Genomic DNA, 23354 nt, shown 5'->3' on the forward strand with positions numbered 1-23354 from the left:
CAATCTTCTTAATGTTATCTTCATTACAAAGGTCTGCTTCTTAGATGACTTATGGATGTTTTTTATGTGTGCAATTCCAAAATAGTTCAAATGCTCTGTGTATTCCAACTGAGTTCAAACTTGCTGTTTTGGAGGATGCCAGGTAATGCTTATCGTGATGAGGTACTTTCATGTTGTTGTTCAAGGTGTTAACTGGCACTATGTTGTCAATGCAAAAATTATTTAAAAAAAAATTTTTAATGTTTATTTATTTTTGAGACAGAGAGAGACAGAGCATGAGTGGGGGAGGGGCAGAGAGAGAGGGGGAGAATCGGAAGCAGGCTCCAGGCTCTGAGCTGACAGCACACAGCCCGACGTGGGGCTCAACCTCAAGGACCGTGAGATCGTGACCTGAGCCGAAGTTGGACACTCAACCAACTGAGCCACCCAGGCGCTCCTGCAAAAATTATTTTTAGAGAAAGGAGGTCTCTAACCCTCCTTTAGGATCTGAAACCCTAACTAATTATTTCCTTAAATCTCTATTCATACTTGGTACAAATTAGTGATACCCGGCTTCTTTTCCATCAAGGAACAACTCCAAGGCAATTGTAAAAGGCTAGTTCCTCATTTCTACACAAATTCACACGCGCAGTCATGCTGTACCCTCAACAATATTACATCAAAGAAAGACTTCAAAAACATTTTTAAATAAAGTGTTGAGTTTGTTTCTTCATTCTCCAGTATTTGCAGTTCTAAAAATCACCATAATGTCAGGTGATGAAAAGAGGAAGAAAAAAATATTCTGTCTGTGTATATAAAATTCTGTCACATAGGAAATCAAAATTCTATCAAAGCTCTACTTATAGTTTACAGAAAGAAAAAGTGTCTTCAAGAATTAATGGTAGTTTCTCCAGGGATTTTTATACAAGCCTGCCATGTTTCAAAAGCAGAATCAAAGTGAATCTAAGTTCCATTTGAGTTGCGGTCCAGAAGAGTGGTAAGGAAAGGAAATCATATGTAAATATCTTTTCCTCTGTATGAGGAAATTGAAGCAAAAATTGCTATGGTAACCATGCATATTTAGTTAGCAGTCTAGTGACAATCCAAAGAAATTAATAGGAATAATCCCAGCCAGAGAAAGGGGAGAATCTCATATAAGGGAAAAACATTCACGATGATTTTAATTCTAGGACCCCTAAAGTAGTGCCATCTATACAGCCCCATATTTGTCAATAGTATTAATGTGATTCTTTTCTCTCAGCCATCTCTTCAGCCAATGATAACCTAGTTATAGCTCAAATTTTATTTACTCATCTCAAACCCACCCAGAGATTCAGTCCACCAGAGCTAATCATGTTTCCTGACAGAAAAACATTAGTCTCTTTAGTTAGAAGTATTGTGGCTAGGGGCACCTGGGTGGCTCAGTCAGTTAAGCGTCTGACTTCAGCTCAGGTCATGATCTCATGGTTCGTGAGTTCAAGCCCCGTATCAGGCTCTGTGCTGACGGCTCAGAGCCTGGAGCCTGCTTCGAATTCTGTGTCTCCCTCTTTCTCTCTGCCCCTCCCCCACTCATGCTCGTGCTCTCTCTCTCTCTATCAAAAAATAAATAAACATTAAAAAAAAAAAAAGAAGTATTGTGGCTAGAATAACTGACTGATCCCCTTTCCTTAAATAACTGCTGATCAGTTCTTCTCCAGGGTTTGGGAAGGCTGAAAATATCTAAACTATAAGTTAGGAGGAGGGACATCAAAATTACCAGGTGTACTTGTTTAAAATATACATAGATGGGGCGCCTGGGTGGCTTAGTCAGTTAAGCAGCCGAATTCAGCTCAGGTCATGATCTCACAGTCTGTGAGTTAGAGCCCTGCATCAGGCTCTGTGCTGGCAGCTCAGAGCCTGGAGCCTGCTTCCGATTCTGTGTCTCCCTCTCTCTCTGCCCCTCCCCTGCTTGCTGTCTCTGTCTCTCTGTCTCTCAAAAATAATAAACATTAAAAAAAAAATTAAATATACACAGAACTTCCTAAACCCTTCCCAAATCTACTGAAGTATAAGCCCTGAACCCACAAAGAGCTCTTTCAAATGCCCTCAATAATATCCAAATAAAACCAAGTTTGAGAGGAACCAGTGCTACAAGCATGATTTTCAGTGGTCTCTAAGGGGTGGTTCTTACTAGAAGTTCTCAATAGCATCTTGGGGCAACTGCTCCCAACAGAGGCAGTACTTGAGCTGATAGAGTTGGCTCCCTGAAGCAATGCTGGAAGGGTTTATGCCTATGTAGCTGTTCCCATCAAAGCTTTTCTCTTTGGCCTCAAAAGTAAGGGAGGACTCCTGTGGTCTGTTGCTTCACACTCTACAACTCCTATTACGGACAGAGCTCAGTATCATTCTCTCAAAACAAGGCAAGACATGTTGCCTGCTAAGCCCTCTCGTGGCATTGATGATACACAATTTTTCTAGAATGGAAATCCTTGAAGCCCTTTGTTCAAAGCTCCCTTCTGTTTACAGCTTGGATAACAACATACTGGGTCATATTATTATACCACCATTATGCTCCATTATTTCTCTTTTGCTGGACCCTGAGACTTGATCATCTCATAGCTCAGAGCGAATTCTTCTTCCTCTGGGCACAAGCCCAGGATACTGGACAACGGGACTAATCTCTTCCTGGGAAGTAGCCGAACCTAGATATCTAGGGGATTGGATGTGCTGCTTAAAGTATCCTATTGGTGAATCCACATGATCAATATTTGTGGATCTCTTCCAGGAAATGTGAGGTGGAGGTCAGATAAGGGGCCAAGCCACAGAATGTAGGGAAAAGATTGGGGTGGTTGAAAAACCAAAGTAAAGTATATAAGCAGAGATGATGCTACTAAAATTCAAAAGAACAGAAGGAAAAGCCAAATGGTTTCTAATAATGATATGGACAAAGGCAGTATTAAAATTTGGATACAGAAGAAGCTGAAGTTGGAGGCCATGATGTTAAAGGATAGTTTAAAGGATTTTAATAGATCAATGAGGAATTTACCTAAGGTATCTTTCAGGTCTAAACAGATGAACTTTTCACCTGAAGTATACTGTTCTAGAATGTTCTAAATATTTTGACACATGTCCCCAAAATTCTCCAGACAAGTAACAATGTAATAAACCTTAGACTCAATTGATTTCATATTCATCACAGAAGACTATTTTCTATGAATATTCTATACCTATAATACAAACATTATTGCTTAATTAGTGGGTTAAAATTGAGACATGTTTATTTTATAATACCCGAATTCATGGATGGGCCTAAAAAATACTTTATTATTATTTCTTCTATTCTTTGACTTGACTTTATATTTAAAGGTTGTTGTGAAGTGCTGGAAGAAAATGATCATAATGCTCAGTCAAAAAAATATATTTCAAATCATAGTGAATATTTACACGCTGTTGTCCAAAATAAAAATCTATCTAGAAGCACAATAAGATTTATAAACCAATAAAAGAGGAAATAGATGAGAGATGTGCATATAAAAAGAAATACAAATGATGTGTAAGAAAACAGTTTCACCTCCTAGTACTCTTTCCCAAAATCCAGAAGCCCAGTCTAATAATGAGAAAACATTAGAGAAGGCAAAATTAGTAATATGACACAGAACACTTGACCAGTGCTCTTAAAAGTGATCAGGGTCATGAAAAACAAGGGAAGACTAGGAAATTTTCATAAATCAGAGGACACTAAGAAGACACAATGACTAAATGCAATGTAGTATCCCAAACTGGATCCCAGAAAACAAAACAAAACAAACACTGATGATAATATGAATGAAATCTTGTATCAATGTATCAAAATAATGTATCAATGTTAATTTCTTAGTTTTGACTAGTTTTTGACAATGTTAATTTCTTGTATTTTACTAAATGCATGGTGGCTTTGTAAGATATTAACATTAGTAAGAGCCAGGTAAAGAAGAAATGGGGATTCTCTGTACTCTTCTTACATGTATGTGCATTTAAAATGATTCCAAAATAATTTTTATTTTTTTTTAAATTTTTTAATGTTTATTTTATTATTTTTGAGACAGAGAGAGACAGAGCATGAACGGGGGAGGGTCAGAGAGAGGGAGACACAGAATCTGAAGCAGGCTCCGGGCTCTGAGCTGTCAGCCCAGAGCCCGACGCGGGGCTCGAACTCACGGACCGTGAGATCGTGACCTGAGCCGAAGTTGGACGCTTAACCGACTGAGCCACCCAGGCGCCCCCAAAATAATTTTTAAACATGTGTATGAGACTATGCTTCTTTTTATGGTAGTTGATATAATTAGTGTCAATACTACCAATGATAACTACAGCAACTGGAGAAAAATGTAAAAACATTTACTTAAAGCCATCTAAGAGTTATCAAGAAGGTGAAAAATAACCTTCTCAATATTAAGGAGAAGAAATATGTCTAAAGAGGCAATTAGTATTTTGTGACAGCTTTTGTCTGATGGGTATTTCCCTGTCCAGACGACACGGTTGAGAGACTGAGCAGTGCTCTGATAGCCTTAATATTCTGGGAAGACATAAAACTTGTATGGACAGGACTATGGTAAATCCCGCATACTTTGGTTTAGACAAAAAAAAAACAAAAAACAAAAAACAAAAAAACAGGGAGCCTAAAGTAAACCAGAATTAATGCAACTGTCATTGTGTTACAACACAGCTTTGAGTCATCTAAGACCCAGAAATTTGAATTCCTACAATTGTATTAAGATGATCCATATTGCCATTGCCCGGCAGAAGCATCAGAAAATCCTCACAAGGTAAAGATAATATCTTAGGCCTCAAACTGTTTCTATACATACATTTTTAAATATAACTTTTTTATGCAAAAATAATCAGAATTGTTGAGGATATAAGACATCATAAAAAAGAATCAGCAGATGAAACAGATAACATGTATCCACAGAGGCCAGATATTTGAATTATCAAATAAAAACTCTTAAATAATTGCTACTTTATGTTCAAGGAGATAAAGATAGAATGTTAAAAAATTAAATATAATTTTGTTAAATATGTAAATAAATATATAAAATTTCAGGATAAAACTAGATACTAAACTATTTGAAAATAAACCAAAGATAAATTCTAGAACTAAAAAATGTACTAATGAAATGAAGAATCCTATGAATAGTCAATAGCAGATTTTACATAGCTAAAGAATTAGTGAACTGGAAGTAAGCCAGAAGAAAATATCTAAAATAAAGACTAGAAGGCCAAAAGGATGATATACAAAAGAGGGTAAGATACATGGTGTATATAGTGAGAAGTTCCAAATTATTTTTAATTATATTTATAGAGGAGACAGAATGGGAAGGAGCAGTATTTGGAGAGTTAATAGGCTAAATTATTCCCTGAACTGATGAAAGGCATAATTTTGCAAATACACAAACCAAACAAATCTTAGTGGAGAAAGTAAAAAGGAATCATCTATAGCAGCACTGCTCAGAACTTTGTACAATGATTGAAATGGTCTATTCTTTATAATTCAAAGTGGTAACTGCTAGTCACATGTGGCTACTGACTACTTGATATGTGGTTGTGCAACTGAGGACCTGAATTATAATTTTATTTGCATTAATGAAATCTAAATTAAATAACCACATATAGCTAGTGATTATTATATTGCATAGTACAGATCTGGATAATCATAGTAAAACTATGGAAAAACAAAAACAAAGATAACATCTTTAAGAAAATCAAAGAAAATAGACAATAGATAGTTATTCAATAGCTAACTTTTCTACATAAACAATGGAAACCAGAAGACAACAAAATATGCCAAAAGAAAAAACGTGCAAATCTATAATTCTATACCTAATAAAATTATCCATCAGCATTGGAGGTAAATTGTGTTATATGCCTAGCTTAACCCATAGCCCATATTAGAGATGAATTTACATATTGGCCTTAAAACTTTTGAGATACTAAGAGTTGTTTTTGATTTCCCTGTATTCTGAGAAGTCATCTGAGATGGCTACTTTGGCTCAGCTGGGGAAATTTGTCTCTGTAAACCTTTCTATTGTTGCCTTTATACTTTTTTTTTTTTGCATTTGCTGGTTTGTATATTTGTTTCTCTTATTTGAGTATTATGTCAATTCTCTGGGAAGTTTTGAACATAAGCACTGATTATATTTCAGGTGGTACACAAAAAGTATCATTTCAAAACTAAAAGTTAATGATAGTTAAGATTTATTTCACAGTCATGGATCTGGAAAATACATTCTTCTATATTCTTCATATTATATATTGTTCTATAGTGTGATACCCCAGAATTAGGACTCTTTCTACTTATACTGGATCCAGTATCTCTGTCTCCTCTAAACTCTTGAGTTTATCAATTACCAACTTTAAAAAAGAAAAATCAACTTCCATTCTTTACTAGAGGATGGAAAAAAACAAACAAACGTCAATCTGGGAGGTCAGGGGACCTTCATTCTCAACTCAGTTTTGTTACTACTGACTTGGAAGTTTTGGAGAATACATATCACCTACCACCCCTGGACCAGTTTATTCCAAAAAGTAACATGTTTCACAGAGTAAGCTATTTAAAATGAAGCAGATATCTTAGGAGAGGTCCAAGTTTAATTTTTCCTCTTAAATAGTACCATTGTATTTCAAATATTTTGAATTACTTTCTTTTCCTAGCCTCATCCACTTTCTTATAAGAAAGAAATAGACCTAAATGTCACAGAGAAAGATGAGTAAGTTGTTTCTAATAGTCACCATCAAAGACTAGTTTTTAGTGTCTAGGAGTGAAAACAATATAGCCAGTTAAACAAACAAAGAAACAACATATCTGTTTGTTCCTTGTTGGCAGGCTGACATGGTTGAAATAATGGAGAACCACCATGAATGCAGGGACAGCATGCTTTGAAGATATGCATGTAAACTTATAGGTTATGTATCTACCAAGACACTTTTTATATTGTTTAACCAATTTCCGAATTGGACCATTTTTTCCAGGTACAAAAATAGCTCTATAATAGTATAAATATAAATACATAATTATGAGTTCTGGGTAAGCACTAGATCCAGGAGAAAAATAATAAAAATTCAACTCAAATACATTATCTCTGCACACACTCCCTACTCCTATATCCTCAGGCCAATCTGGCCAGGAATTGGATGCCTCTGGGCGCAAAGCAGGTTGAACAGCTGTTTGACTCACTGCATTTGACTCCTTGTCATTTGGCAGATTGAGATCTCTGCTGAGAGCACCATTTGGAATTTTTCTTCCCCGAAACTGGTATTTCCATACATGGAATTTGAAATATAGTGAGGCTTTAGTATACATTCATAGAATAATAGTGCCAAAAGGGAGTGTGACCAATTTATATCAAAAATACAACTTCCTCCAAAAGTGTTTCAAAAGATAACCCTTAACTGGTTGAGACTGGCCTGATAGAATATGAATATGGGTTCCGTGAAAATGTGACTATAAAAAATGATACTGCCTTCAGGTGTGTGGACTAGAGAGGAGTGACTATCAGACATGAGTATAAGTTGAGATACATGTAAGCAGATAGGACAAAAGTAGCCCGGCCACATATACCGAAGAGAGAAAGATTAGGAAAATACCATGAGAGAATGCAAGAGAATCACTAAGTCAAGGTTTGGGTATTTGAGAGGAGACTGCTGCTATTAACTACTACAATACTATGACTACTAACAATAATAGTTATTATTATTACAGCAGCAACAGTAAAAATAGTTCATGCTTACAGAACACTTAATACAGGTCTGTCAGCACTGTTCTAACACTCTAAATATAATGATTCTTTTAATCTGCTTAATGATTATATGACATAAGGGCTATTAGTATTTTTACCGATTCATGGAAGATCAAACTGAAGCACAGAGAACTTAAGTCACCGACTCAAGATGATACAGATGGTAACAGGTGAAGCCATGATTTGAATAAATGTAAAATCTTAACCAAGGATAAAAGATGCTACAGAGAAGCTGAACACTTTTGAATTAAGCATAAAATAAGCAAATCCTGACCAAAAACACACAAACAACCCAACTGTAGCCCTCCCTATGTGGCAAGAGCAAAAAAACATGCAAAAACCAACACAATTCCCTTTTATTTAGGTCCTTCATATCAACTATATTTCTTCCTAAATTTCAGGTCTTTTGTCCCCTTCTTTTTTTTTTTTTTTAATGTTTATTTATTTTTGAGACAGAGAGAGACAGAGCATGAATGGGGGAGGGTCAGAGAGAGAGGGAGACACAGAATCGGAAACAGGCTCCAGGCTCCAAGCTGTCAGCACAGAGCCCCATGCGGGGCTCGAACTCACAAACCGCAAGCTCATGACCTGAGCCGAAGTCGGATGCTTAACCCACTGAGCCACCCAGGCACCCCTCTTTTGTCCCCTTCTTGAGACCATAATATACACGGATCTAAGGCTTCCCTGAGGGTCTCAATCTTTCTCCAATTATGAGCAATCTCATTGTCAAAAGAAAGTCTCTTAATATGTAAAATTAATCACTGACTTTCCAACTTAAACCCTTTCTTCTTCTCTGATCTTTATTGAGGTTGGGACACACACACTGGACGAAGGTAGTTAAAATTCTAATCACCTTGGGTTTTCCCTTTTTATTTAATAACTAATTTAAATGTACTTCTGCTAAATCCTATTTTAAAATCTCCCTGACATTAATTACTGATATGTTCACATCTTTCTGACAGGCCTACTTTGCCCTCTGAAATGTACTTATGGTGAGTTTTCTCATCTTACCTCTCCATTTTCTAAGGGGTGTATCTTGGAATAAAATGAAGTGCAGATGACCTCATCGTCTTTGGCATATGATGGCGGTCCAGTGCGGGGATAAATATTGTAAAGTGTTAGACACTCCGTGTCTGTCACAGCATGATACTGCCAAGGCTTGTATTCGACATCATCAAGTGAGCGTTCCAAAATCCAATTTCCAGGCCGCGGGGAATTAGCTGCTTTCACAATCACATAAGCAATCTGGAACACCTGGAGAAGAGTGACCACAAAAACACGTAACTTTGAATTCCAAAGTATTCTCACCATTTGTTTTGCAAATATAGAGCTTAATGCTACAGTAAGTTTTATTTCAGATTTTATTCTATAACCCTATTATGTTCTCTGAAATGATTTTACTGTTACATGCTCATGTTTAATACCTTTTTCTAAAATACCGTGTTTCATCTTGACAGCTATGACTTTAAAAGAAATGGGTTAAGATTAGATTTTAGTTCTCTAACAACTAATTGACATCATTTCATCTGATTTTTTAAATTCCATTATAATCATGATCACCTAAAGCATTCATTAAACATCAGTTTACTCACCCTACTGTATTAGAGGATATAAAGTATGATTCCGAAACTCCATGTGTGGATAAGTGTTGGACTGTTTAGAAAATGTACTTACTTATATCACCTAATCCTCAGAAAAGTACCATGTAGGTGGAATTAGTATGATGAGCAAAAATAACAAAGAGCTTCAGAGGCATAGACTTGTGTTCAAATTGTATTCTCAGTATTTATGTGACCTTGGGCAGATGATTTTACTTTCCCAACTTTTAGCTTCCTTTCCTACAAATTAGGATTAACAACAAGCACAGTACTGACAGACAATGTGGATTCAATGAGATAATGTATAAAAAGTACCTGGAAAAGGACTTGTAAATACTCAATAAATGTCGATTACTTTACAACACCCAAAGAGAAAATAATGGAGAAGAAATTCTGGGATCTGCAGACAACTGATTGAAATAAAATTAAATAAAGGGTGACTATACTTTCTGAACAAGAAGTAAACACATATTTTAAAAAAGGAAGATAAAGAAAGACATGAAGTTACTACATATCAACAAGGTGACAATTGAGGGGATTGTGGCAAACCTTTATTTTGAAATCTACATTAAGTGTGAAGGCATAAAAAGTAAGCATTCTAGATGTTTTGTGAAGGTGCATAACCAATGAAGTCCAAAAGAATAATGCACAAACATTATTGAGTGACATTTATATTCAATGCCCTGGGTAGAAAGATAGATATAAGCTAGTTTAAATTACAGTCCTACCATTCATGGGTTGATAATATATTGTAATAATGAGACACATAAAAAGTATACTAATAATAAAGCAACATGATATGTTTCTGTTTAGTAAATGCTATGGTATATGGGGAGACTGAAAGCTCTAAGCTCTGAGGAATTAGAATCACTGGAATGGTACAAGTGGGAGGACAGGCCCACAAAAATGTGACTAAAGGGCCCACTGGACTACAGACGGAACGCAGAGGAAATTCTGAAAGAAATGTTCTAGAAATACACTTCGTCTGCTTCATAGTTTTGACATGAGCCCTTCATGAGTGCATGTACAGTGTCCATAGGCAACTCTAAAGGGATGAAATTAAAAATATGAAAAGTTTTAAAAATAGAAGGGGACAACACGAATAGTGCTGATGCTGGTCTTTTGTGATGTTTATGAGAACATGGGCACAGGTGTGCTCGGAGGGGAAACACAAGCCATCAAATGATTGAAAGTAGGACCAGTATTGGCCTTTTAGGCACAGTTGTGGAAAAACTAGCTATTAAAATCCTGAAATACATCTGTACTTGTTGGTAAATCGCTGCTGCGCAAGCCTCCCAAATGCCTCCTCTCCCCTGAGACCATCTCGTTAACCTCAGTGTAGCAAGGAACAGCCAAGACATCTGCTGTCATTGGTTGGGGCTTTGGCAGTTCTGCTTTACTGACTATCACTCCAAGTGGGAAATATTACGAATGTGTAAATATAAATTCATAAATAGTATGAATTTATAAATATAAGCTTATAAATATAAACTTACAAAGGTATATAGGTAAGTATAAGTGCAAATAGACACATATCCATGTATGTGCATATGTGCTTTGACATTTTGGGGAAGGTATACATATACATGTTAAAGCTATTCACCTCTGGGGTTTGAGGATAAGGAGTCGAGAAGGAGAAGAGATTTTACTATTCATCCAATATCTTGCTATATTAATTGTATTAACATAAATGTCTTAGTTTTTAATAGATATTTTCAATTTTTTTAATGTTTATTTATTTTTGAGACAGAGAGAGAGCATGAATGGGGGAGGGTCAGAGAGAGAGGGAGACACAGAATCCGAAGCAGGCTCCAGGCTCTGAGCTGTCAGCACAGAGCCCGATGTGGGGCTCGAGCCCATGGACGGTGATATCATGACCTGAGCTGAAGTTGGACGCCCAACTGACTGAGCCACCCAGGCACCCCTTTAACAGATATTTTTAAAATAAAGAACAATTAATCAAAAAGTATTAAAAAAAATAAGAGTAGGAGTAAGAAGAAACATACTCTATTAATTGTTATCCAAGATATTTGTGGTTTCTGCATTGTTTTTGGTGTTATTCATGAGGAAGTATTTCTCTTAGACATTCTGTATTCAACAATCCATGCACATGGAATTTTTTTATAAATAAATTCATTGAGGAACATACCAATTGATTAATCTGATATAACACAGAGATAGTTCTTTCTACTATAAGCATAAAGCACTGATCTTAATTTCTCGTAACGCTAAATTATTCACAGCAATTATTCACAGTCTGTAAAATGATGAAAAAAAATTAAAATAACTAAATTGTGATCTCCGAAAGGTCAGAAACTATAGCTTTTATATCTTGAAAGATGCTAAAATCCTTATAACTCTTGAAATAGTGGGCATTCAATATTAATTACTTTCATTTGCATAACCAGAGTCACTGTAACATGCTACCATGTTACTTCTACCAGCTTAACACTTTTTTTTTCCGGTTAGATCTTGATTCCCAGTCAACACTAGAGTATTTTTTCACTTGCAAGAACTAAGACATACGTTACTTGGGTATTCATTATGTTATGCCTCTATGAACTAAGGAAATTGCTTCAACTCTTTTACCCTCTGTTCCCCAATGTTTATTTTCCAAAGTCAAAACCACGGAAGACATAATGAAATGATGAAAACAAAACACAGCATGTTCTTTGGAAAAAGAATCTATGTAAATATTTTAAATTAGTATTCAGGAAAAAAAAATTGCACACATGTATTTTTTTAAATGGAAAACAAAAAGAGGAATAGCAAAGCATAATTAGAGATCATAGGTGCCCAATAAGAAAAATATACACGGAAATTATAGATAAAGAATTTTGTTTAGAAAGCAGATCATCAAGCAAATATGGAAAGAGTCCAAATTCTCCTAGCACAACAATGTGGATTTATGACTTAGGAGCTTCTGCATTGTTCTGGAATAGTAGATGAAATCCATGAAACAAAGTTATACTAGAAACCCCACAGACTCTTTCTATAATTCAATATAACAGCCAGCATTTAGTGACGTGGAAAAGCAGCCACTGCCTTAGAGAACATTAGAGGAGTCCCATTTCAAAACAATATCCCTCTTTCATTTACTTTCTATGGATTCTTTCACATTTCATGCAAAATTAATTAAATTAGCTTGCATGTAGTATTTTGAATAAACTTTTAAAAATGTGGTAGACAGCATTATTGAAAAACACAATGAATAGTAGTATTCTTTGAAGGCATCAGAGAATGACTGTGGAAATTTTAACAGTGATGTTCTAAGTACAACATTTTAATGACCCTAATAGAATAATTTTCTAATGTACCTCTGCCACTTTTATTAACTATTTCTTGTTTTCCAGTATAAAGACTTGTCAAAATCAGTAATTATAAAACCTTTTTTTTAAAGATGAACAAAACCCTAATCTGTGGTGTGCAACAAGGAAAGCAAACACCTCATTAGAGGAAGTACAAAAACTCTGTGACAGCCAGGCTTTGATGAACCTTAGTGAGACACAATACCACAATTTTTTTCCCTCTGTCACGGGCATTTTTTTACAAATTTCATGGCTTGCAAAAAATCCAAATAACTTTTGAAATAACATCAAATGTTGCACATTTTACTGCAACAAAGACAACTTTCTACTTCATATTCCATTCAGATATCACCTAGGAAAATATCATGTAATTACTACATGGATGCAGCATTAAATTAGATGTGCTTTCTTTAATGTGTATAGTATTAAAAACTTGATCTCATTTAGAGAATTGGAATTGGTGAACAGAATCTTCTGAAGAATCCTTCAGTTCCAAAATAACAAGGAACATATGCAGTGATGTTTTGCCCATCATGGCTGAGAGAAGATAATACTGTAACAGTACTGGGGTAAAAGAGGAGACCTCACAGCCTAAAGTGAGCAACCTAGTAACCCTCGCTATTCTAGCTCATGCCCTGGGCTGAATATCTTAGCTCACCTATAACCTATGTAGATAAGTCTGACATCTACAACCAATTTCTAACACATGAATTGTTAGGTCTGGATTTTTAAAAATTATTGTCTTCTATGACTCTCAGGAATCCACTGTATTCCAGTTTCTTTGTGTTCAGAAGAATCACAGATCTAGGAAAATGCTACCAAAGAGTACTGAATTTTGTGGATTTCACTGAGACTTTTGAGTGACACTGGCACATAGTTAAGAGAGCTAGGTCAAAGTATGGCTCCTTAATGATGTAGCAAAGCCATAGAACCTTAGTTTTTGATAGACCTGATGCACATGAAAGCCATAAAAATATTAACAAAGGTTACTCTCTATGGAAGATGAAACTTCATCCTTCTCATAGGACTTGACTTAAATTATTCTTTTCCATTTTTTCTTTCCTAATCTCTCAAGAGAACAACATGTGGTCATCTAAATTCTTCTCACTGTTGGGCTCTACCTCCCTCCCAACATTGCTGTCTGTGGACTTCCTATAGCAAACAGTTGTTCATATAGCAAAACTGCTTAATTATGAGGAGGCTTTGCATTATTATAGCACCCGCTCTTGCCAATGTTATGGATGTTAAAATTTCTACATGGTGTGATGCCAACTCTAATACATTTTAAAAACTCATCTGTATTCTTAGTTCTACTAGTAAGTTTGTCAAATTCTCTCACTTATCCATACAGGCATATTAGCATTCAGAAAACAATGAGATTACACATTTTGAGAACCAGAAAGGGCTTTAGGAATCAGGTGTTTCCAGTCTCAGTATCCACTGGAATAATCTGGGAAGCTGTATAGATATGCACATAATATATATGTATGAGCTGATGGGTACAGTTCACGTGATCATCTGCTCTTTCACCTGAGACCTCAAAAGAGAGAAAAAGAAATAAAATAGAACCCAATAAGAGCCAAAATACATGGATAAGAAGAGTTCACTTTTTCTTTTTATTTTTTTTTTTAGTGTTTACTTATTTCTGAGAGGGAGAGAGACAGAGAGAGACATAGAGCATGAGCAGGGGTGGGGCAGAGAGAGAGGGAGACACAGAATCCGAAGCAGACTTCAGGCTCTGAGTTGTCAGCACAGAGCCTGACACAGGGCTTGAACCCATGAACCACCAGATCACGACCTGAGCCGAAGTTGGACTCTTAACCGACTGAGCCACCCAGGTGCTCCAAGAAGAGTTCATCTTTTATCTGGAAGGTCCATGATAGTTGGCTGATGAGGGAGAGCAGAGGTCATGGCCTTAAGCACTCAGAGTGGCTGTAGCCCTGAAGAAGCTCAGGAAGACCTCACAGAGGCTGGTCAGATGAGAAGCAGGGGTGAGAAGAGGGGCCAAATGCAGGGAATTCATCAGAAGTCTGAGTACAACATAAGATTCACTCAAAGACCCGCTCTCATCAAACCACATATAACCAAGTTCTTATTCTCCAGCAAAAATTTCTGGGCAATCACAGAGAAGTGGCTCATTATAATCTTGAAAATGCTCTGAAGAGATTTTTCTACAGATTTTGATAATACTATTTATTACTAGACCTTGTTTAAATCAAATTCCAACAGTAAAATCATTTAAATGATGCTCTAACTTAAAAAAAAAATTAACCTCCAATTATTTTCAGGTTAGTAGAAATACCTCCAATTGTTACTTTCTGGGTTTTATGTCTCCTATAAACTTGCACAAACTTCACTAAACCTAGAATAACGTGGTAGGAAGTCCAGAAGGATTGCCCCCTTGTCTGCTTATACTCCCTTTCAGACAAGTTCATTTACAATCATTTACATTCTAAAAGGATTTGCAATTGTCACTTAGTTGTCCTAGGCAGCCCATTTATTCTACTTGACATGCCCCACTCCAAGTGTATACTACAAAAGCTGAGCGTCAATGTAATGTGTTACAGGTAAGAAAATGTGTGATTTCAACTCAGGGTAAGTGCTTCGTGTGTTGTAAGAGAAACAGAAACACTGTACCCTCAACTAAAACAGCCTTTTTTATACTAACCTTAAACTCATGAGAAATTTATACATTTGAAAACGAATTATGCAACCACTCCAAATTTCTAAGAAACAATAATCTAGCCAAATGATTAATGGTAATCCCTTGAAGATAAAATGTTCAATTATATGCTGAAATTGTTTTTTAAAGGGGTTTTAATCAATGCTTAACAGTCCACGGGAAAGTATTTGAAGGACTTCTCTACCTCTTTCTGCAAAAAGAAAAATCTCAACTTTTAGCTCTGGAAAATAACAAGAGTTACTTTTCAGCTCTTCCTAAATTAATACATATGTGTAAAGAAATTCCATTTTTCCATTAAAAAAATTGGGTTTTTTTGGTTTGTGTGTGGGTTTTGTTGTTGTTGTTTTGGTTTTTTGTTTGTTTTTGTTTTTTTGTTTTTTTCTCCTAGAAATGGACAAGTTGATTATAAAGTTGATTTGGAAGAATCAACAAGCAATAATAGCCAAGGAAACCTGACATGGAAGAGCAATAAATGGAGGGATATATTGTTAAATGAAAAAAGCAACATGGAGAAAACTGCAGTTATACAGGATACTGCTATTTACTACTATTTACTATGAAGGGATAACAAAAACAAAGATATTCCATGGAAGAATAAATACTGTTAAAATGCCCATACGACCCAAAGCAATCTACGTATTTAGTGCAATCCCTATCAAAATATCAACAGCACTTTTCACAGAACTGGAATAAATAATCTTAAAATTTACACAGAACCGCAAAAGACCCAGAAGCAAAGCAACCTTGAAAAAGAACCAAACTGAAGGTATTATAATCCCAGATTTCAAGGTATACTACAAAACTGTAGCAGTTGAAACAGTAGTGTAATGGCACAAAAATATACATATGGATCAAGAGAATAGAATAGAGAGTCTAGAAATATACCCACACCTATTTGGTCAAATAGTCTAGGACAAAGGAAGCAAAAATATACAATGGGGAAAAGACAGTCTCTTTAATAAATGGTCTTGGGAAAACTGAACAACTACATGCAAAAGAGGGAAACTGGACAACCTCCTTATACCACACACAAAAATAAATTCCATTTGGATTAAAAACCTAAATCTGAGACCTGATAAAACTCCTAGAAGAAAACATAGGTAGTAATTTCTGTGACCTCAGCTGTTGAAACATTTTTCTAGATATATCTCCCCAAGAAAAGAAAAAGGAAAGGAAAGGAAAGGAAAAAGAAAAGAGAAGAAAAGAAAAGAAAAGAAAAGAAAAAAAAAAGGAAAAGAAAAATTAAACTATTGTGATTTCACCAAAATTAAAAGCTTTTGGTCAGCAAAGGAAACCGTGAACAAAACACAAAGTAACCTACTGAGTAGGAGAAGATATTTGTAAATGACATATCTGATAAGGAGTTAATATCCAAAATATAAAGAACTTCTATAACTCAACACCAATAATAATAATAATAATAATAATAATAATAATAATATGACAATAATAATAATACAATTCAAATGGGCTGAAGACCTGCGTAGACATTTTCCCAAAGAAAATGTCAACATCACTAATAATGAGAGAAATGCAAGTCAAAAACACAATGAAATATCCCCTCACATCTGTCAGAATGACTAAAATCAACAACATAGGAAATCATAAATGTCAACAAGACTGTAGAGAAAAATGAATCCTTGTGCACTTCTGGTGAAAAACGCAAATTGGTGCAGCCACTGTAGGAAACAGTATAGAAGTTTCTCAAAAATTAAAACAAAAAAAAATTACTATATGATCCAGGAATACTATTACTATGTATTTACCCAAAGAAAAATGAAAACACTAATTCAAAAACATAATTTGAAAATGAAAACATTATGTTTATTAGATCTTTGTTTATAATAACCAAGATATAGAAGCAACTGAAGTATCCATCCATAGATGAAAGAAGATGATAAAGAAGATTACACACACACACACACACACACACAACGGAATGTTATTCAGCCACAAAAGAGAATGAGATCTTGCCATTTGCAACAACATGGATGGAATTAGAAGTATAATGCTAAGTGAAATAAGTCAAAGAGAAACAAATACCATATGGTTTCACTCATGTGGAATTTAAGAAACAAATAGACAAACAAAGAAAATGAGACAAAAGAAACAGATCCTTAAATACAGAGAACAAACTGGTAGTTGCTAGAAGTGAGGTGAGTGGGGTAGAAGTGAAATAGAGAACGGTGATCAAGAGTATACTTATTTTGATGAGCACTGAGTAATGTATAGAATTGCCGAATCCATTATTTTGTACACCTGGAACTAACATAACGCTGTATGTTAATTACACTTCAATTTTAAAAGGAAGAAAGAAATTGCAAGGAAATAAAAAATAATGAGGTTACAGATTAACAGAGACTTAAGAGACGTATCAAATGCAGTATGCGACTTCAGATGCACCCTGATTCAACCAAATAGCTGATAAAAGAAACTTGGAGGCAAATGTGATAAATTTGAACTGACTGGATATTTGTTAGTATTAAAGTAGTAGTAATAGTATTAATTTTTAGTTGTGACAATGATTTTATTTACAAAAGAATTGCGTCCAGGGGCGCCTCGGTGGCTCAGTTGGTTAAGCATCCGACTTTGGCCAGGTCACGATCTCAGTTTGTGAGTTCGAGCCCTGCATCGGACTCTCTGCTGACAGCTCAGAGCCTGGAGCCTGTTTTGGATTCTTTTTCTCATTCTCTCCCTGCCCCTCCCCCACTTGTGCTCTGTCTCTCAAAAATAAATAAAAATGCAAAAAAATAAAAATAAAAAAGAATTGTGTCCTTCAGAGATACATATTAAAATATTTATACAGAGAAAATGATATGATTAGAATTTGCTTCTAATTGATCTGGAGGGCAGGATAGGATATAGATAAGTATAGAAGTGACAGAAGAAAGGCCATGAGTTCATTCTTCCAGGTGAGTGTCGGGTACATCTAGGTCTGTGATATTCTTCCTTATACAATTCTTTGGAGGTATGTTGGGAAATTTTTATAATCACAATTTAAAGCGTTACTAACGCATCTTATTTTAATAAATGATTCTCTTATACACAATGATCTTACCACTACTGGTAATGTAGTGCTTGCTCTTACTGATCAAATGTTTAATGTACTTTATTATCATGATAAATGGTTAACTCTGCTTCATTCTGTGAATACACTGCATCCTGAGCTCAATAAGTAGATCTTAATAATTCTTTCAGCTTAATTATCAATTCTAAAAGGCATTGGTGGCCCAGAAGGTATCAAAATTTTACTTCGGTCTTAAGAAAACTAGTAACACAAGTGAACGGAATGCAAATTGCAATGAATAAGTTCCTCCCCAAGCTTATTAATGCTGTTAGTACTTCATGCTTCATTAAGTTGCTATCATTGTTAACAATGTTAGCTGCAGGTAAAACTCAGACAAGCATTTTCTTGCTCTTCAGCACTGCCCTTGACATCGCTTCTCTCCTCACATATTTTTCTCTTATCTGAAACAATCTATGGTTTCAAAAGATTGACCTGCCTCCTGTGAACAAGCCATTGGCACAGCAAGGCTTTCACACCAGCTACTGGTAAAAGAGCAGGTAGGCTGAGTCCCCCATTGAACACGACAGTCCTTTCAATGAAGCCATCACAGAGCACAATATTGGTGTGAATCACAGACAATCAGAAATGTGACAGTTTAAAGCTTGCCTTCTAAAAATTATTCACCCTTGAGAAACACCCAGCATTGTCTTTGTTTTTGTGCTTCTATCGCTATCACGCTAAGAAGAACCTACGCATTCTCCAATTTATGACATTGCAGACATGAATGAATCACACTAGTTCAAAGCATTTGGGGAATAATAGCAAAGATTTGTAGTGATGAGAAGAGTCAGAAATACAACGTTAACAGTGTAGAATAACAAATCAAAGACAGAATAAAACTTTCTGATCTTGGTTCATGAATTCTTTCAACAGATCAGAGTCACTTAACACTTATTCAATTTTAGCTATTACAAATGAAAATAGAAAGAACTATTTTCATGTTTATATACTGCCCCACTTTCTTGTTTTTCTCTAAGGACTTTCTCAAGAGCAATCTGTACCCTCTGTTGTTTATAACCTTACCACCCATTCTCTGTTTAACCCCTTACAGCCCACCTACTTTTATCACTTTCAGAGGAGTTACCAGAAACCTGGATGAAAAATTCATATTTTTTTCCTCATCCTCATCTTCTTTGCAGTCTCTACAGCTTTTGACTATGCTGTTCTTCCCCCTTTTGGAAACTCTTTTTATCTTTGGGGTAAGAAAAGGTATTTACACTATTTATAATTTAGGGATTATAAAAAACCATGTTTTCCTGAAACAGCTTTTCACCTAAAATGGAAGGTAAACAATAGGACAGGAGGGAATGAAGACAGAAAGTGTGTTCTGAAGACAGCATGCCCTGAATTTCTCTCCAAACCCTGTATTGGTACACCTGCTGTGGTTCTTTTTAATTCCAGTTTCCTTAACAAAAGGGTGTTCCAATGTTCTACTTCTGAAAAATCTTTTTCTTGGGGAAAGTTACATTTTATTTAAAGCACAGCATTTGCCAGGCACTTCGGCATGCAGAAGCTGGCTTCCACAAACAAGAACCCTGTGAGCTAGGTAGGAACCAATTAGAAAATTAAAATGAGAGGGGTGCCTGGGCGGCTCAGTTGGTTAAGCATTTGAACCTTCATTTCTTGAATTTGGCTCAGGTCATGATCTCATGGTTCATGAGTTTGAGCCCTGCATCGGGCACTGTGCTGAGAGCACAAAGCCTGCCTAGGATTCTCTGTCTCTCCCTCTCTCTTTGCCCCTCTCCCACTCACTCTCTCTGTCTCCCTAAATAAATAACATTTTTAAAAATTAAAATGAGAGATGTGGCAGATGTGGTAGAAAGAATAATGGCCCCTCAAAGATGTCCACATTTTAATCCTTAACATGGAAAAAAAATATGGCAGATAGAATGTAATTAAAGACCTTGAGATGGCAATGTGGGCCCAATGTAATCACAAGGGTCCTTAAAAATAGAAAAGGAAAGCAAAAGAGAAAGGCAGAGTGATGGGATATGAGAAGGACTCAACCCAATTCTGGCTCTGAAGATGGAGGAAGGGGCCATGAGCTAAGGAATACAGATGACCTGTGGAAGCTAGAAAAAATCAAGCAAATGGATTCTCCTCTGGAGTCTCCAGAAATGAATGCAACCTTGCCAACATCTAGATTTTAAATCAGTAAGGATCATCTCAGACTTCTAACCCATTAAACTGTAAGATAATAAATTTGTGTTGTTTTAAGACACTAATTTGTGTTATGGCAGTAATAGAAAACCAATACACTAAGTAACTTGTTCCACTTTACATGAGTAGTAAATTATAAAGTTTATAAATCCAGGTTGCCTAATTTTGCTTTTTGCAAAATAATACTTTCTAGTCTAAGAATATTTCAACTAACTCATTTATACAGATATTTCCCACATCTCAATTTCTAATCTACCCACACTCTCAAGTCCCATTTTATATTTCAAAATAACTCGATATTTCTTATGACAATTTAATTTTGCTTTGTAAAGAAGCCTTGCCCATATTTTAAAACTAAGTTACAAGTTGCTAATAGTAATAACTACAGAATAGTTTATAAATGTCTCTTAATGCCTTACATGTAGTAGATTCTTAATAATTTCCTTTAATTCAATTGAATAGGTGATCAAAAATAGAATTGCACCTCTGAAATGATTCAAGAGACCCAGAGGTGATTTCTACACGGTGAACCTACCCAACTGTCATGCGACATTAGTATGTGAAGATGACACATCCCGCCTCATTTACAGAGAGGTGTCACAAGATGATATTGACAAGAAAACTATCTTAAATATGTCTGAATCACATATTCTCCCTCTGAAATGAGAATCTGGAAAAGAGAGGATTCCGCCAAAATTTGTCAAGCTGGTCTTTACCTCAAATTTTAAAGAGGTTACCTCACTTGCCAGTGAAGTGTGAAGAAGTTTAAAGAAATGAAAAATGAGAAAGCTGCAGAGCCTGATGTCATTCTGGCTGCGATTTAAAACTAAGGGTAGGAGATGACACTCATATAACTATACAGACATTTTCTAAAGACTGAGTGCCAAAAAGTTATGATAAATATGTCTGAAAGGCTACCATTTTAAGAGGACATATGATAAAGTTCTTACAAGAGCCATCCTGCAAATTCTTCACTTTTTCTATTCTGTCTAGATTTCTCCCGATTCTTTTTGAGTTAGAAATACACCAAATCATAATATAACTTTCATGATGTCAAGTCAAAAATGATTTAAGAAGTGCTGACAGCTGGATTTCTAAAGCTCCAAAAGGATCCACAGCATACACAGACAACACATGGAGAATTTTACTGTCTTCTCTTATGCTGCCTTCACAAGTGTTTTGCTCTGTAGTCAAGTTTGACTGCTTATGGACTTTCCAAAGCTCTCCATGTAGGACTAGTTATTTGGCTGCATCAAAATAAAAAGCTCTTTAGAAAAACAAACCAAAATAAAAAAGCCCTTACCACCAGAGAAAATCAAGGCTAGTCAAATTAGGACCCATAGTATAGGAGGGAAAAAAACAACAACACCAAAAAACTTAAGAAGTGACATAGGATAATTTTTAACACTGAAATACTTCCAATTAAACAGGTTATGAATATCACAAAAAGTCATGGTTATAGTTGCCCAGAAAAAGAACAAATAATTTTGGACACTGTATAGAACCAATGTCCTCCTGGGAACAGTCTACTAGCTCTTAACATGATTAATTTATAAAAATCCTCCACTAGAAAAAACCCACACACACTTCCACTTAAAATATAACAAAATGTCATTGTATTCTGATTTTAAAGTCACTATCCAATAGAACATTTAATCACAATGTCTAGAAATGAATCGTAAAGAGCAAGACATCTGTGGGAAACAGACATGGTATTTCACCAATATGGAATCAAGCTCTATCTCATGTGTGACACTCGAGACATACATCATAACCCATAGGGATTCTTGAGCAGTTTGATTGACTATCATTACTCAACATTAATTGGTAAAGCTGCAAGGTCATCAGTAGTACAATCTGACAGTATAAATTTAATCGATCTACACAGCAGGGAATGATGACAGCAGAACATCCATACAATTACACCATAAATATATATGGATGAATGACTGTAAAAAGAGACACTATAAACAACAGTTTAATGATGTGCTTCATTATGAAGCCAAGATTCTGTTAAACCTAAACATGCTGTGGATTGTTGCCAAGTAGCGACAGCTATTAGGAAAGCATTACAAGAGGTATGAAGAATGGAGGCTTCTTCCTTACTGCATTGAATATAAGAACAGTAGTGCAGTTAGTAGCCATAAACAGCAGCTAGTAAATACAGATGCTTTTTGGAAACAACTTTACACACGTTTTGTGTGAAGGAGACCCTTCTTCCGTTGCTTGCTCTCCTCGGCACAATATACTATCAAGTGTCATCAGAGAAGTGAAAATTCTTGAATCTGATTTTTTGTGTGTCTAGGTCACTTTAAAATGATAACAGAAACCAAAAGAAGGTCATAATTTGAATCGTAGATATTCTTGACGTGAAGAACACTTTAGACATGCATCAAATGCTTAAGGTACACAACATACTGGAATAACTTCAAATCAATTTTTGCAGACTAAACATAAATGAAATTATTTAAATATGAACAGAATACATTTATGTCTACATTCTCAGTAATCTCTCCAGAAAGGTTTGAAAGAGAATATTCAAACAGGGATTGGGGTGGTTTCTTGATTAAGAAGGATGGGAAGGACAGCTGTACCCGCAGTCAAATTTGCTTTGACTAGCAACACTCTCACCTTTTCCCCCAAGTCTCCTATTATAGATTCTACAATTCTGCACTTATGTACACATTTTAAAGGCCCACAAAGTGTTATACTAATTAGTTTGTTGATTCATATATTCTTCATATCTTATTGAGTAACACATTATTTATTGGGCCAACCTTTAAACTAAGTGTTCAAATACAGACG

The 23354-nt window shown here is 35.6% G+C and overlaps 1 protein-coding gene across 4 annotated transcripts in view; it reads right to left on the reverse strand.

The window, feature by feature from the left end:
* The window catches only part of LAMA2 (laminin subunit alpha 2), a 620981-nt gene that overhangs the window by 411156 nt on the left and 186471 nt on the right, over positions 1-23354 (reverse strand). For all 4 annotated transcript variants that reach the window (XM_053904501.1, XM_053904500.1, XM_053904503.1 and 1 more), the window contains exon 4: positions 8745-8987. In XM_053904501.1, coding sequence (XP_053760476.1) covers positions 8745-8987 — 243 coding nt within the window. The remainder of the gene's footprint in view (positions 1-8744; positions 8988-23354) is intronic.

This window comes from Panthera pardus, unplaced genomic scaffold (genome assembly GCF_024362965.1).
Source record: "Panthera pardus isolate Hobbes unplaced genomic scaffold, ASM2436296v1 HiC_scaffold_17, whole genome shotgun sequence".
NCBI classification, from domain to species: domain Eukaryota; kingdom Metazoa; phylum Chordata; class Mammalia; order Carnivora; family Felidae; genus Panthera; species Panthera pardus.